The sequence below is a fragment of the Vombatus ursinus genome, unplaced genomic scaffold (assembly GCF_900497805.2).
Source record: "Vombatus ursinus unplaced genomic scaffold, bare-nosed wombat genome assembly UNPS02014894.1, whole genome shotgun sequence".
In the NCBI taxonomy this organism is placed as follows: Eukaryota; Metazoa; Chordata; class Mammalia; order Diprotodontia; family Vombatidae; genus Vombatus; species Vombatus ursinus.
In genome coordinates, this window is record NW_020954672.1 from 1,659,945 (window position 1) to 1,675,042 (window position 15,098).

A 15,098-nucleotide genomic window follows, 5' to 3' on the forward strand; every position below is an offset into this window, starting at 1 on the left:
TCTGAATCCAGATCTTCCAAGTTCCAAGATATATCTATGATGTAGCACAACCTCTCACATGCAGCTACAACAAACGTTGCTCTAGTAATGCCAGAGAGGAGTGGTAGAATTAAAAACTGAATCTAAGATTTCTCATTATCACTTCACTACATCCATTAGCCTGGAAGGGCAATTCTCAACTCTCAGTGTCTGGAATTTGTCAATGAACGAGGTTGTGAAGGGCAGCTTTTTACTTTGTACATTGCTCAGGCTTCCCTTTTTTTTTTCCTTTCTTTTTTTCCTACTTCCCCAGATTCTAAGATTTACAACAAGTGATTGCTCAGGACACATCACAAACTTCCAGAAAGCCTGTGTGGCCACACAGATTGAGCTGACTGATGATGAGAGTATGAATATTTCACTTTTTGATGCAGACAACGGTTAGTGGGAACAGGATGAAAAATACATTCCAGTTATTCTAATGATATTGGTAATGATACTGGATTCAAAGGTAAGATCCATCCATCAAACATTTAATGAATACCTAAATATGTATATATTACATCACTAATAAGCACTATACTCTGAAACAGTTAACATGACTTGCAAGTTTAGTTTTTCACTCAAGCATGCTGGTTTTTCTATTCCCCATTATTAAAGACTGATTATAAAATCCTATGAATTTGGGTCTTAATCAGTCTTTGATACCCTTACTGGACACAAGTCTTCATCAAGACAGATCTGAGCAGGGAGCATAGGGAAATGAGAAGGTGATGGGGACTATTTTTCAGAAGAGGCACATACCATGTTTAAAGACTCCTATGAGCAAGGACTTGTCAGCTTCACTATCCCACCAGTTTGTTGGGACCTCCAATTGATCCACCACTGGGAACCATATATCAATCTCACTAGAAAGGCATGAGGGAAGAGAAGTAATATAATAGTGTTTCATGTCACATAGCAGTTAACAAAAATGGTGCCCTATGAGAAGTTATTATGGATATTTAAAAAATTCTCTTAGATTGGGGTGCCTCTATGCTCTTGATCCTTTCTCTCTTAGGTACTACATATACAGGACTAAATCTCCCCTCTTCCCTAACAAACCCTCTAATCCTCAAATTCTAGTGACAAATTGTAGAATACACTCTTCTAATAGTCAGGAAAGAGAATACAACTTTACCTAGCAATGGCGCCTCCCAACACCTTCTCTGCCTGATCACCAATAACCTCCTGCCGCAGGTAATACAACATGCGTACTCGCAACAACACCCTAGAAAAGATGAATATTAACTTTAGTTAACACTGTTGTAAAACAGAAAGCAACTTTTACCACTCCATGATTACAAAACAAACAAGTTTTGACAAGCCCCTTGCTTACTTGTTACACTGATGTTTCAAGTGTTTCTTATAACTTTCATCCTGGAAGAGGGTGTCAGGGTTATATTTCCGGATCCAGTCTGCTTTGTGGATATCAAAGGTACTTTGGGACTTCACTTTCTTCCCTTTGCGTCCCCGGGGCACTGGGATAGACAAACCTGATAGGAATAGGCAGACAGTGGAAGACCTAGACTAAGAAAACCCCCTGGATATGGAATAAATCAGGTACCCATGAGGAGGTAAAAGGGAGAAAAAGAGAGTTGATGGTTACCTGAATGGTTCTGAAGTTCTTTTGTTTTGCCATTCTCTGCAGGGCTGATCAGGTCCCAAATGAAGCCTTTGATGTTTTCATCCCCACGGTAGTGCAGAAGACAGTACACAAGAATGGCACGGCAGATTGTCTCCACATCCCGTTCAGTCATTCTTCGTTTGAACCGCCCATGGGACAGAATATCTCGCCAGCGACCCCAGCTTCAAAGACAGAGAAAGAACCACAACCATCTTTTTGGAGCCTCTTGTTCAATGACGTGTTATGTTTGAAGCAGACAGATTTCCCCAAAAGAGAAAAAAAGGGTTTTAAAGAATACACTGTTACAATGACTGGCTATATATCTTCTCTGAAAGCCCCAGAGTATTTTCAACCATACCACTCTTACAGTCAAATCTTACACTTTGGAAGGAATAAGACTTCTCTCTTCTCAGCACCAGAAACACAGGGTTACTCTAGTAGGGTGCAGATGTGCATCCCACCTTTAGCTGCAAAGTAGCCTCTTACCCATACACCAAGAGGTGCTTTTCCACCCGGAAGCAGTCAGTGCGTCCATAGGCATGATGCCTGTCATGTCGGCGGGATCGAGGCCGCTCATCATCCTCACTTTCCAAATCTGAGAATTCCACCAGGTCATCATCTTTCAGAGTGCTAAAATGACGTGTCTGCTTACGCACTCGTGGTGTATCAATCACCAAGTTATTCTGCGTGAAGGAGAAAAGGAAGCCAAACTTTCATTATGCTCTGCCCCTTCTAATGAGGATAAACAACCTATGGTGATATACTACACATTATTAGATCACTCCCCAGGCTTAGTGGAATATGAAGCAGTATTGCGAAATCATCTTGAAATACAGAGGTCCATCTGCTACCACTCAAGGGAATGAAGAACTCACCTTGCTGTTGAGTAAATCCATATCTAGGTCAGCTTTTTTAGCCCACTTTTGCCAGAAGTTAGGATCATCCAGAGAAATATCTGTCCTATTTTCAGAAGCAACAAAGCTAGCCTGTTGAACAAGGAGACACAGAAGAGGAAAAATAAGGGAAGAGTGTGTGTCACTTTATTTAGAAGTGTATCTTACTGAAAAAGGGAAAAAAAAGCCTGAATATTTTACTGTGATGTGGGTTCTTGAAGGCAATGTCAGCAAAGCATGAGCTTTGACAAGTTCTACCAAGCTACTTCAAGAATGGGTCTAGAAGACTTAAAGACTGATCAGTACAATGACCAACCATGATTCCAGGGGACTGATGATGAATGTTACCCACCTCCTTACAGAGCTGACAGATTCAAAATAAAAGAAAAGACACATTTTTAGAAATGGTCAATGTAGGAATTTGGTTTGCTGGACTATGCATATTTGGGGGTAGTAATGAAGAGAAAGAAGGGAGAAAGAGGGAAGAAAGAATTGGGGGAGCAACAGACAGAGAGAAAGAGAGAAAGAGAGAGAGAGAGTTTGCTTATTAATTGGAAAATTTAAAAGAAAATGGATCCAGTGAAAAGTTCGTAGGAAGAGCATCTTAGTTAAGGTGAGAGAGGCTCATCACTGGAACTTTGGCTACCAAGTAATTTTTTTTAGTCATAGTGGCTCATTTAGCAGGTAACCCTCTCCATGCTTCTGTACTTTCAGTTTTTATACAGGCAGAACGTACCTTAGCAAAGGTGGACCCTTTCCCCTCAGATTCAATGGTGATGGTAGTGGTACGCCTTAGTAAAATTTGGTCAATATCTTCTTCACAAAACTTGGAACCCTCATCATCTTCTTCCATAATGGCTGCATAAGCACCTTTCCTTAAGAGGTCCTCAATCTCCTTCTTGGAGAACTGCTGAATCTGCAAAAATCAGGTAAAAAGATGACAAACCTACCCTAAAGTATCATCCTAAAACATATATAGGAATAGAGAAATGTATAGGGACTGGACCTGTAATTTCACCAGCTAAAGAAAATTCCTCTCTCAACACATGTTAGCACTTTATCTGTGGCTAACAGTCTTAGAGTATATCCTAGAGCACTGAGGTTAAGTGACTTGTCCAGGGTCACAGAGCAAATAAGAGACAGAGGGGGAATTTGAACCCAAGTCTTCCAGGCTTCAATGTCAGCTCTCCATCCATTAGGCCATGTTACTACACACACACTCCATAATCTCTTACCTCACTGTAGCTCTCCAGGATTAAAAAACTGAGAATCCAAAATAGTTGGCAAATTCCTATATATGATGGACTCTTACTTCCCTCTCCAACCCTTGTCCTAGCACAGAGGAAATCTGAAGGATGAAAGGTCTCACCCCAGTGATGTTGCCGTCCCGACCACTCATGGACTGAAGTACTGCTTTATCCAGTCCCAACTTGAGGCTGGCCTTATCAAACATCTCCCTCTCATATGAATTTCGAGTGATGAGGCGGTAAACTTTTACAGCTTTGCTTTGCCCTATTCGATGACAACGTGCTTGAGCCTGGTTGAAGAGATGGGAAGGAAAAAACATTAGTAATAACAGACATTTGTATAGAGCTTTAAAGTTTGCAAAATAAGCCTAATCACAGTCCTGTGAGGTAAGCAATACAAGTATTATTTCCATTTTACAAAGGGGGAAAATGTGGTTTAGATAGGATAAGCTACTTGCCCCAAAGACACATAAAGACCAAGGCAGGAGTTGAACCCAAGTTTTCCAGATTCCAATATCATTACTCTATCTACTATATGCTGCTGCTTCAGTAAAGGAACAGCTAACTCCAAAAGATGAACTAGCCTTTAACTATTTAGAACTTCTGGGAAAAGGCAAAGGATCACCATTAACACCTCTAGTCAGTTTCCAAAGAAGATATTTATCTTGTCATTTGGGCTTCACCAAGTAGACAATTTAACGGTCCTTCCTATGAGAGATCCCTAGTTAGCTGAACAATCTACTATTTTAGTTTGTCCCCAGCAGCTAGAGCTATGACAAGTGACCAATATTCCCATTACCTGTAAATCATTTTGTGGGTTCCAGTCTGAATCAAAGATGATGCAAGTATCTGCAGCTGTAAGGTTGATACCAAGGCCACCAGCTCGGGTACAGAGTAAGAAGACAAATCGGTCAGAATCTGGCTTACTAAATCGGTCAATGGCAGCCTGACGCAGGTTACCTCGCACACGTCCATCAATACGCTCATATAAGTACCTAAGTAAATCATAGGGAAAAGATTAGAATAGGTAAAGATAAGCATAGACTTAGTGTTCTAACCAAAATCACTACTTCCCACATCCCTGTAGTTTGGCACTAATCAGGTCAAGAAGTTAAAGGTTAAAAAATCCTCCTTTGGAATTAGAGAAAGTAAATATATCTCTAACACCAAACCAATAGTCTTAGAAACCTAATTCCAAGGGTTGGTTGGCTAATATATCTCTCACCTTCTCTGGATCAAATAATCCTCCAGGATATCCAGGCAGCGAACCATCTGGGAGAAGATCAGCACCTTATGACCACCAGCCTTGAGTTTTGGAAGTAGCTTGTCAATGAGAACCAGCTTACCAGCTGAGCGGACCATGGCTTGAAGATGGAAGTCATGGGGGATGATATGGCAGGCCTCCCGAAATTCTGTTAGGATTTTTTCCTCTGCGCCTGTTAAGAGAGTCAACCCTGATGCTGAGAGCTGAAGAAGCACGTAATAGACTATTATCTTATCAAGACAAGGAGCCAATAGGGTAAAAAAGGAAGCCTAATTTGTGGTTAACACTTCTAAGACAAAGTAGTTCAGGACCAAGGAAAAGTCTCCTGAATTACAGTTCAAAACAGGAAATTATCTAAAGCAGGGGTTTTTAACCTTTTTTGTGTCATGGACCCCTTTGGCAGTCTGGTGAAGCCAATGGATCCCTTCTAATACTTTTAAATGCATAAAACAAAACACACAGCATTTTAAAGGAAATCAATTATATTGAAATACAATTATGAAATTTTTTTTTTAAAAGCAAGTTCATGGAGCCCAGGTTAAGAACCCCTCATCTAAAACAATATCAGGGAATAGTGTACATATTCAGAATGTATGGGACTGAAAACATTTAGCAGAATTCTCATCAAAAAAATCTTACTTGGGAGACTAGAAAGCATAATGAGATAGGCAAAATTATGGCAATAGCATGTGAAAAATCTTTTTATATGTATCTATAAAAAGGATAACTCTATACTAGACTGAGCCTGGAAAAAAGGATTTTCTATGGCCTAGCAGAAAGTATTTCCTGTTTCTCTGAGGATAACTCATATAAACTGGAGATCTAGATATACAGTAAAAACTAGCATAGTATTTACCATTGATGAGATATGGATGATTACAACATTTACGTAGCTCCATCATTGTGTTAAGTAGGTTGGGCATGTTTGTGTGACCTGCTCCTTTGGAAAGGAAGGAGAAGTTTTTTTCCAAGATAGCACGATAATACTTCTTTTGGATGTTGGTTAACTCCACTTCAATGATTGTCTCCTGTTTGGGAGCTAAATTTTTTTCCACATCTTCTTTGAGTCTTCTCAACATCATTGGCTTCAGAATAGCCTGTAGCTTCTGGACCTGAATCCAAAAAAGAAAGAAATGTACATCACATAGTGTAAGAATGGAGAAGTGAAAGTAGGAAAAGCACCTCAGAACCTGAAAGCTGAAGGTCATGGACATTATCATATGACTGGGTTAGGGTCACAGGGCAGAAGAGGAAGGACAATAGATGTTTACCTGTCAAATACTGTTTGCACTAAGTCAAAGATTCTTAACCTGAGATCTATGAACTCGTTTTTAAAAAATATATATATTTAGATAACCATACTTCAAATAACTGGTTTTCTTTGTAATCTTAGGTATTTTGTTTTATGCATTTAAATACCAATATTCTGAGAAGGTCTGCATAGGTTTCACCAGATTGTCAAAAGGGTTCATGACACAATAAAGGTCAAAAATCACAAAATAGACTTTTTTACCTGCTCTTCTGTCTTGAGATCACCAAAGTCCTTGAGGAACTCTGATTCTGAAGGAAACTGTGAAGGTTCCAAGAAGTGCAACAAGCTAAACAGTTCTTCCACAGTGTTTTGCAGGGGTGTTCCTGTGAGCAGCACCTTATGCTCCTGAAAATGAAGAAAAGAACACGAAATATGAAATCAAACATTACAAAAACATCTTAGCTGTGCCATTAATTAGTTGTATTTATTCTCTCTGAGATCTCACCTTAATTGGCTATAAAATGAGCAGGTTTGCACTAATATCCCTTCTGACTCTTAAAAATCATATGGCTACTTTTGGCCACCAGATCCTTTCACCCAACGTGAAGACCTTTACTTTGGTTTGCTCTCTTTCTCATTAACATCTTTAGCAGAGTAGGGGAGTTTAATACCACAGAGGTGACTAATCCTTCCAAGTGTCTCCCACAAATAAGTCTGGTGAACTCACCAAGTCCATGTGCTTGAGACTATCAAGCAGCTTGCAATTCCGATTTTTGAGTCGATGAGCCTCATCAATAATGACACAACGCCATTCAATCTCTCGGAGCTCAGGGCAGTCTGACAAAATCATCTCAAAAGTGGTGATCAAGGCATCAAACTTATATGCCCCAGGGATAAGCCGCCCCTGAGCATGAAAGAACAAAAGTTAGAAATTATACTCTGAACTTCCTGAACTATCCTCTCACTGTACATAATTATTGACAAAGTAATCTAAATCACTTTCTTCTCAACAAACAATACAAAATAACCTAATATAAAATATTGACAGGACAATTTAAACAAACTTTTATTAATTATATATTATGTTCAAGGGACTGTGCTGGGTGATGCAAAGACTGCTCGAGGAACAAAGCTGGACATGACAAAGACTCTGCTCTCAAGGATCTTATAATTCAATATGGGGGCATGACATACATTTACAAACATTATGGGGAATAAACAAAAATATCACACAAGGGAGAATGAAATAAAGGCAACTTTTACCACTTTAAGTCTCAAAACTGTTTAAATGTTAATTTTTTAAGGAAATCACTTTCAAATGTCTATCTTCAAAGAATACTTTAAGGATCCATAACTTCACTGATACAGGTACTCCTTCCCGGGACACAAATTGGTACTACTAGATCATCTTCAAGAAGTGCTATGGCCAAAAAAATTGTCATGTGTGGTCAGCCTAATGATGAACATCTCTGAACTGAGCTAAGTTGCTCTGTGGATGACACATATCTATAGCAGTGCACATCCCTGGGCCAGGCATGAAGCCCTTCCAGCTTGGTAGGATCTGTCAGAGTTGTATTCTGTATGCACAGATTTAAAAAACCCAGTCACTTCCATACCACAAATCACTGGAGTAGAATTTTAGTGAAGGAAACTGGCATCATCATTTGGAATACTACTCACTATCTCATTCTGAAAGGTGGCACTGGTTAAAGGATGCTGGAAGTGAGACAAGAGAGGTCTGAGCTCTAATCTTGGCCCTGACGCTTACACTTAGGTCATCCTAGGGAAGTCACTTGACCTTGCTGAGCCTTAATTTCTGCCTCATAAAACATGCAAATACACTGAATTATGTACCACAACAGGGTTGCTATGAGTAAAGAACCTTTCAAACTTCAAAATGAATGAGTTATTATTTTTAACAAAGGACTGCCCTAAAAGAACCATAAAGGTTTTTTTAAATAAATTTTTATCAGTGTATTTTGTTTTTACATCACTTTTCACTTCTGAATGCATTACCCTTCCCCCTCCAAGTTTTCTCTTGTAACAAAGATTAAAAAAAAAAAAACAAACCCCACAGTTTGGCAAAACCAAAGAACAAATCAGCTACAAGTGACACCACGTAAAATATTCCATACCTGTGGGCCCCATTCTCTGCAACAAATGGAGGGAGGTTAATTTTCTCAAATCTTTTCCAAGAGTCATTAATGACCCACAAATAGCGCAGCTATTTGCTCATCTACTAAATGGCTCCAGACTGTTAAAACATTTTGAGTTCCTGAGTTTGCATTTTATAGTTTAGGGGGTCTACTTCCTTATTGAAAGCTATCCCTTCTCAATACCATCACAGTATACCTCTGGCGCTACCCCACAATTCTCAGACTCATCTTCCTCTAACTCACTGCTCCTAATCTGTTATGACCTAGGAAATCAGATAGCTGAGGTGGTCTAAATAGAGTCAAGGCTTTAATTGAGGGCCTGAGGGGCTAACTTTTAACATCAGGAGCTAATTTAGTACAGATTTCAGATCTTAGTTGTCAAAGCAATTTTTTACTTATTCCTTTATTTTTAGCTATATTCTGGATTGTTTGGGCTGCTGGTTAAGTGACCTTTGGATAAGCAATGTGCCACTAGACAGACACCTATATACACATATGTAGTCCAGATTAAAAACCTCTATGAAGATCTCTTTTTAAAAAATCTGTAAATTCACATAAATCCAAAAAGTTAGGGCGAGTTAAAGCAGGTAGTTCAGTTCAGTTCACTAGGGTTTAAGATTCTGCATAAATTAAACAGCCACCACTAGGCCTATTGCCCAGTCTCTGCTCTTGACCTGTGAGATCACCCCCCTGCCAACTCCCACCCCAATTCCCCTGCCAGCTACTTGCCAAGCAGCCATGCATTCTCCTCAGATGAAATAGGAATCCAATCAAAACTAACCATTCTTGGAAAGGACATGACAATCAACTGCCCTATGACTTCACTCACCATCCCTATGATTTCCCAAACTAAAAAATCCACCCATGGTCACCACCCACTATATGTACTGTCTTCCCCTTACTATCTTGCTTTTTGTATTTGCATCCCTAGCACCTGGAACATAATAAATGTTTAATAAATACTTTTTCATTCATTCATTTGCTATGTGAAAAGGCCTTTTCCTACACAGAAGGCTCACCCGTGAATCTTTGCAGTACATCTCATATTGCTGGATCATTTGCCGGCTGGCCAGACTGCCATGGTACACGATAGTGTTCATTTCTGTCCATGTATTGAACTCTCTTTCCCAGTTGGTAATCGTAGAGAGTGGGGCAATGACCAGGAAGGGGCCATGGATGCCTACATTATATTCCTCTTGTAAGAAGGCAATGGACTGAATTGTTTTGCCCAGCCCCATTTCATCAGCCAGGATACAGTTCTGCCTACAGAACCATCACAGAAGGGAAAGCATGTCAAAGGGTGTTGCCTTTAATACAGAGCTGGAAGCATGAAATGGTACCTCCAAAAGATGAATAGTGAAAATCAAGCCCAAAATGAGCCTAGACCTTTCAGGTCCACTGTTTTGTTTACCTGTTGTACCAGTTAAAAAGTAGCCAGTTGACCCCTTCTAGCTGATATTCTCGTAGTTGATTCCGGTTTTTGTACTCATGTGATAATTCCAATTTCTTCCAGGCACTTGCCTGAGGACGATTCTAAGGAATGAGAAATGAATAAGAAGTAGGATGAAGACAGTAGCAAAACTGGGCAGCCTCCCAGACTGATAAGATGGCTACAGGAGTTCAAAGAGAATTCAGCATAATATTAAGTAATATGTTTACAAGGTATGCTGTTTTAGAGGCCGCATCTACTTACCACCCTTTTGAGCTCTGGGTGCCTTGATTGGATCCGCTTAAACTCCCGGACTTTGCCCTCATCCACATCTTCTTTCAGTTCCCAAGTACTATCCTCATAGGGTAGAGAACACCATTTGACCAGGTAGTAAATTACGGGCTAAGAGAAGAATAAGTCAAGATTTTAACAGAATCCTAGTTCCTGGCTAGGGCTACAGGGGAATCTTACTGCTAAAACAGACCACAGACTGTCAAAGCCTTAACATAACAATGAAGAAAGTGTAAACAATCTTCTGGGTTTAACCTAGCATACCCCTGGAAACAAGATTAATGGCCCTGATGACTTTAGCTAAGTGACTAAAAGTAAAGCCTGTTCTAATAAAGAAATTTCTACAGAATAACCTACAGAACACTGAGTGCTAACACATCTCCAATGGCTGAGCATAAGCAAAAACTATCCATATACTGAAATATCTTAAAATCCATAGCCGTTATGACCATGTGCCTTGTTCCACCGCCCTCTTCCTGCACAAAACCTTGGCCATAGCCAAGCTATTTTTAGAAGTTGGAACAGGCTAAACCTGTAGGCAGCATAGCAGGGCTCACCTCCACTGGGCCTCAGCCCCTGGGGCTATCAGTAGTCCAGATGCTACCTCAAGAACAGTCAGGAGGCTGGTGAAGAAGAGGTCTCCTTGTGAGCCACAAGGAGCTAGGAAATAATTAGGAGAGGGTATCACTGAAAAGAAGTAACAAGGGTGAAGGTAGAGAGGAAATGCTACTGCTCCAATTAGAGCGCTATGCTCAAAAAATATTTTTTTGGGAAGGGATTTTGTGAAGGGAAATGGTAGTGATCTGTGACAACACAAGGCCCCAAGTCTCACTATTTAAAAATAAAAGCCAAGATGACTGAGCACTTGCAGGTAATTTTGCTAAAATTACCAAGTATCAACTTTTGGCTTAAATAAGAGAAGAGTTGAACATAGAGGTAGCAAATTAGGGCCCAACTTATAGGGATCTGGAAGCATCATGGCAAAAGATAATAATAACCTCAACAGCTGGCAGGCAGTTATGAGAAAGAAGTAGGCTAGTAGAAATAAGTCACATAGAAGCCATCGTTAATTAAATAACAAACTTTTATTAAGCCCCTATTATATGTGAGGTGCTGTGAAAGAATAATAGTTCTTCTCCTTTGACTGGACATTATCATCATATTATTCTATTAATCTTGTTTCATAAAGAGGTAGTGCAGCATAGTAGCTACAGCTGGTCTCAAAGCCAGAAGACCTGGGTTCAAAACCCAATTCTAATAACTACTGGCTTTGAGACCCTGGGGCAAACTGCTTACCCTTTCAGGAGCCCAGATAACTATCTAAGACTACAAATTATAGAGAAGGTGCTAACCTGCATCTCATGTCCCTCCCTATGTAAGACCATGTGTTGAGACTTCCAAGTCAGACACTGCTGGCATTACATTTTACAATCCAAGGATTTAAAAAATTTAAAGAAAAAAAAAAAAAAGGAAAATCTGAGGCATGGAATGATCAAATGCCTTAGCCATCATCTATGACAGTTCTCCAAGCTCCTGAGCTTAGTGCTGTACTTAACTAATAATGTCTGAACAACAAACCATATTAGAGATTCATAAACTTTTTAAAGAGTTGTGGCAAGATGATAGTTTCTTTCCATTTGTTATGCCAAAGGCAGACAGACCATGATAGGGATGCTGACTGATGGCTGGTCACTTCAGGGGGCTGATGAAAAAGACCAAGTACTAACTGAAGACTTTTGAGGAGGAGATAGGCTAACTATCCAAATGGGAAGGAAGTACTCACTGGTTGCTCAATTTTTTTTTTTTGTTTCAGTTGGGCAATGGGGTTAAGTGACTTGCCCAGGGTCACACAGCTAGTAAGTTTTATGTGTCTCAGGCTGGATTTGAACTCAGACCCTCCTGAATCCAGAGCCGGTACTCTATCTACTGCGCCACTTAGCTGCCCCTTGGTTGCTGAATTTTCAGAACCAAAAAAAATAGTCACTGTGCCAATGGCCATTCTATATAACAGGCAGCTAAGTGGTGCAGTGGATAGAGTTGGACCTGGAGTCAGGAAGATCTGGGTTCAAATCTGGTCTCAGACACTTAGTAGCTGTGTGAATCATTTAACTTCCCTTAGCCTCAGTTTCATCATCGAGACAGGGATACTAATAGTATCTACCTTGCAAAGTTTTGAGTGGGGCAGCTAGGTAGAGCACCGGCCCTAGAGTGAGGAGGACCCGAGTTCAAATTCAGCCTCAGACACTTGACACTTACTAGCTGTGTGAACCTGGGCAAGTCACTTAACTCCACTGCCTAGCAAAAAAACAAAACAAACCAAAAAAAAAGCAAAAGGTTGTTGTGAGGATGAAACAAGATAATATTTGTAAAGCATTTTGTAAACCTTAAAGTGCTATGTAAGTACCAGCTGTTATTATATAACTGAGGGGGTAAAGGGGAAAAAAAACTACCACAGAAATTTCTTATTTGTCTAACCAGTTTTCTTATTCAATTCAGTGAACATAAAACATAATTCTAATGAGTTGACTTCAAAGCAAGAAGCATTTAGAATTGCAAGCCTTGCCTCCTAACCTATTTTCCCCTCCTTCAGTTTTAGTTAATGGTTATCCTCAGTCATTCTGCCTAAGGAAATGATAAAAGTACTTTTTAATTCCCAAGGAATTTTCACCTTTACCTGGAAAAATCAAAGTTAGACCAAGACAATAGGGGACACATAACCTACCAATTCTATAAATAAGAGACCCATTACATCCTTCTACCTATTCTCACATTACAACTCACCTCACCATTGTCTTTGTCAATGCTGTGAGACTCATCCAATATCCTGTCCACTTCCACATAGTCTGGATTAAAGGGCTCTTCATCCTGGTTTGGTCATGAACACAAACAATAAGACTAGAAGACCATCTGGTAATGACTCACTCATTAAGTTTGCTATTTAGTTGGTTTGGGCACGCTCAGACAACATATCTATGTTTTGTGGCTGAACCTTACTCTTAGTCCTTATCAATTTTACAGTCAGAAAGAAATTATATCAATGTAAATCCATGGCAATTAACACCTCAGAACACAAGCATTAGTTAGGCAGAGTCAATAAAAATCTTCATATGTGAAGAAATCATAAAGTCTACTCAGTCACCCCTATACCTCTCTAGGTGAAGAGTTAGAAGGCAGTTCACTTTTACTGATCTGCTAAACCATGTCAGGAAGTCTATAAATCAGCCGTTTTGGGATGACTAAATGCAGCTTATACTTTCTAGGGCTACAGTTCTTTTCTGATGATATCTCCCAGTCCCTTCTAAGCCTCAAAGTTGTTTTGATTTTTTAAAAATTAACTAATTGTTGCTGTCAGGGAGTAACGGCAATGCAGAGGATACATGAAGTTTCCTGCTTTGGCAGAGGAACATCTTGCACACTTTTGTCACAAGTAGAAAAGGAAAGTTGAAAATGACTTAAGAAAATGACATAAACTTGCTAAAGAGTAACCAGTCAAGCTAGATATCAATATTGAAGAAAGAAAATAACAATTCTGCCCAAAGATGTTTCAGTGAAACTGGATTAGAAATTTTAACAAAATTAATAGTCTTTTGTTAAGACAGTTGCTTATATCTAAAGCTACCACTAACTTCATAATCAGTCTTAGAAAAGAAATCCCAAATGGACCAGCTCTTTGATTCATTCACAGTAAAACAAGAAAACAGCTATTAATAGATTTTGTTTCCTAACATCTTTCTTTGAGAGAAGCTCAAAGCACTTCATATACATTATGTGAAACACTTTAAAAAGACTCTAAAGAACTATGGAATAATTTTATAACTAGGAAAACAAAATATGGGGAAGTTAAATAAGGAAAGAAGCCCAAGTGTAGGAATGAAAGAAAATAAATACCTATGCACTCTTTAAGGACCCAACTACATGTTCAGTGATTTGACATCAAGAAATTAAGATCCCACTAGGAGATCATGCTTCTAGAAACAAACAAGTGAAGAGACAGCACCTATTCCTAATTACCTCATGGAAGAAGTGTCTCATTTGAGCCATTTTGGTTTTGAACCGCTTAAGCTTCTGATGGATCCTCTTGTCTTTCTCTAACTGAGAGATAGTGGCCCATTCACAATGCAAATAAGAACTGGAGAATGAAAAAAAATAAATAAAAACAACACTCATGCTGTAGGAAAGGTAAACTGATAAGCAAGGGGCTCCAGACTTCAGGAACAACCACCAATAAATTAATAAGCATTTATGAAATGTTTACTATGTGTGAGGCACTGGAAATAAAAAAGCAAGAACTTTCTTAAGGACCTTATATAGTCAGAAGAGATAACATGTAAGTTTTAGCATATTAATTGGACTCATATTGAAGAGCATGTAGAATCTTTATCAGATACCACCCTGCCCTTTCAGAAGAAAAACAACAAACAAAACACTTAGAAGAGTTTTCCCCAAATTTTCATTACATGGACTGGGAGATGGAAGAAAAGAAGAGAACAATTTCCTCCCATGACAGACTATGGGGGAGGAAATGAATAAAAGTCACTACCATCCTTTTGAGTCTCAGGGATGAATATTTTTGCATGGGATACTTACTAGTTCTTATACTTGACAAAAAATTCCTCTGCTTCTGTGTACTGTCCAGAGGGAAGCTAGGGGAAAGAATTGAGAAATTACAGTCCCACCTTATAGTTATCCATTTTCTATCACCCTAAGCAAGAAACACTAACTTTAACCACACAGAGACACTAGAGAGGCAGAACTCTTGGCAGCAAACCCTGGGATACATCGTGTCCAGTCCTCTTACTGTGCACTATCAATCCAGGAAGGGAAAGAGTTGGTCTTCTAGAATGATGATAATAGCATGCTCTTAGCTTGTCCTTGAAACAAACCTCTACACCCTTTTATCTACCCAAGGTTGATAAGTTGG

At 39.4% G+C, this 15,098-nt stretch overlaps 1 protein-coding gene across 5 annotated transcripts in view; it reads right to left on the minus strand.

Annotated features, from left to right (window-relative positions):
* CHD8 (chromodomain helicase DNA binding protein 8) overlaps positions 1-15,098 on the minus strand; it is a 59,863-nt gene that overhangs the window by 14,090 nt on the left and 30,675 nt on the right. For 4 of the 5 annotated variants that reach the window (XM_027842957.1, XM_027842958.1, XM_027842959.1 and 1 more), the window contains 19 exons: positions 14,765-14,820; positions 14,189-14,306; positions 12,959-13,042; positions 10,151-10,288; positions 9,869-9,990; positions 9,477-9,720; positions 7,029-7,205; positions 6,563-6,706; positions 5,906-6,161; positions 5,011-5,221; positions 4,585-4,780; positions 3,908-4,075; positions 3,275-3,454; positions 2,521-2,631; positions 2,132-2,328; positions 1,628-1,827; positions 1,358-1,514; positions 1,160-1,249; positions 784-887 (listed from right to left, as the gene is read on the minus strand). In XM_027842957.1, the coding sequence (XP_027698758.1) occupies positions 784-887; positions 1,160-1,249; positions 1,358-1,514; positions 1,628-1,827; positions 2,132-2,328; positions 2,521-2,631; positions 3,275-3,454; positions 3,908-4,075; positions 4,585-4,780; positions 5,011-5,221; positions 5,906-6,161; positions 6,563-6,706; positions 7,029-7,205; positions 9,477-9,720; positions 9,869-9,990; positions 10,151-10,288; positions 12,959-13,042; positions 14,189-14,306; positions 14,765-14,820 (2,953 nt within the window). The remainder of the gene's footprint in view (positions 1-783; positions 888-1,159; positions 1,250-1,357; positions 1,515-1,627; positions 1,828-2,131; positions 2,329-2,520; positions 2,632-3,274; positions 3,455-3,907; positions 4,076-4,584; positions 4,781-5,010; positions 5,222-5,905; positions 6,162-6,562; positions 6,707-7,028; positions 7,206-9,476; positions 9,721-9,868; positions 9,991-10,150; positions 10,289-12,958; positions 13,043-14,188; positions 14,307-14,764; positions 14,821-15,098) is intronic. The other variant, XM_027842960.1, reaches the window with a different exon arrangement.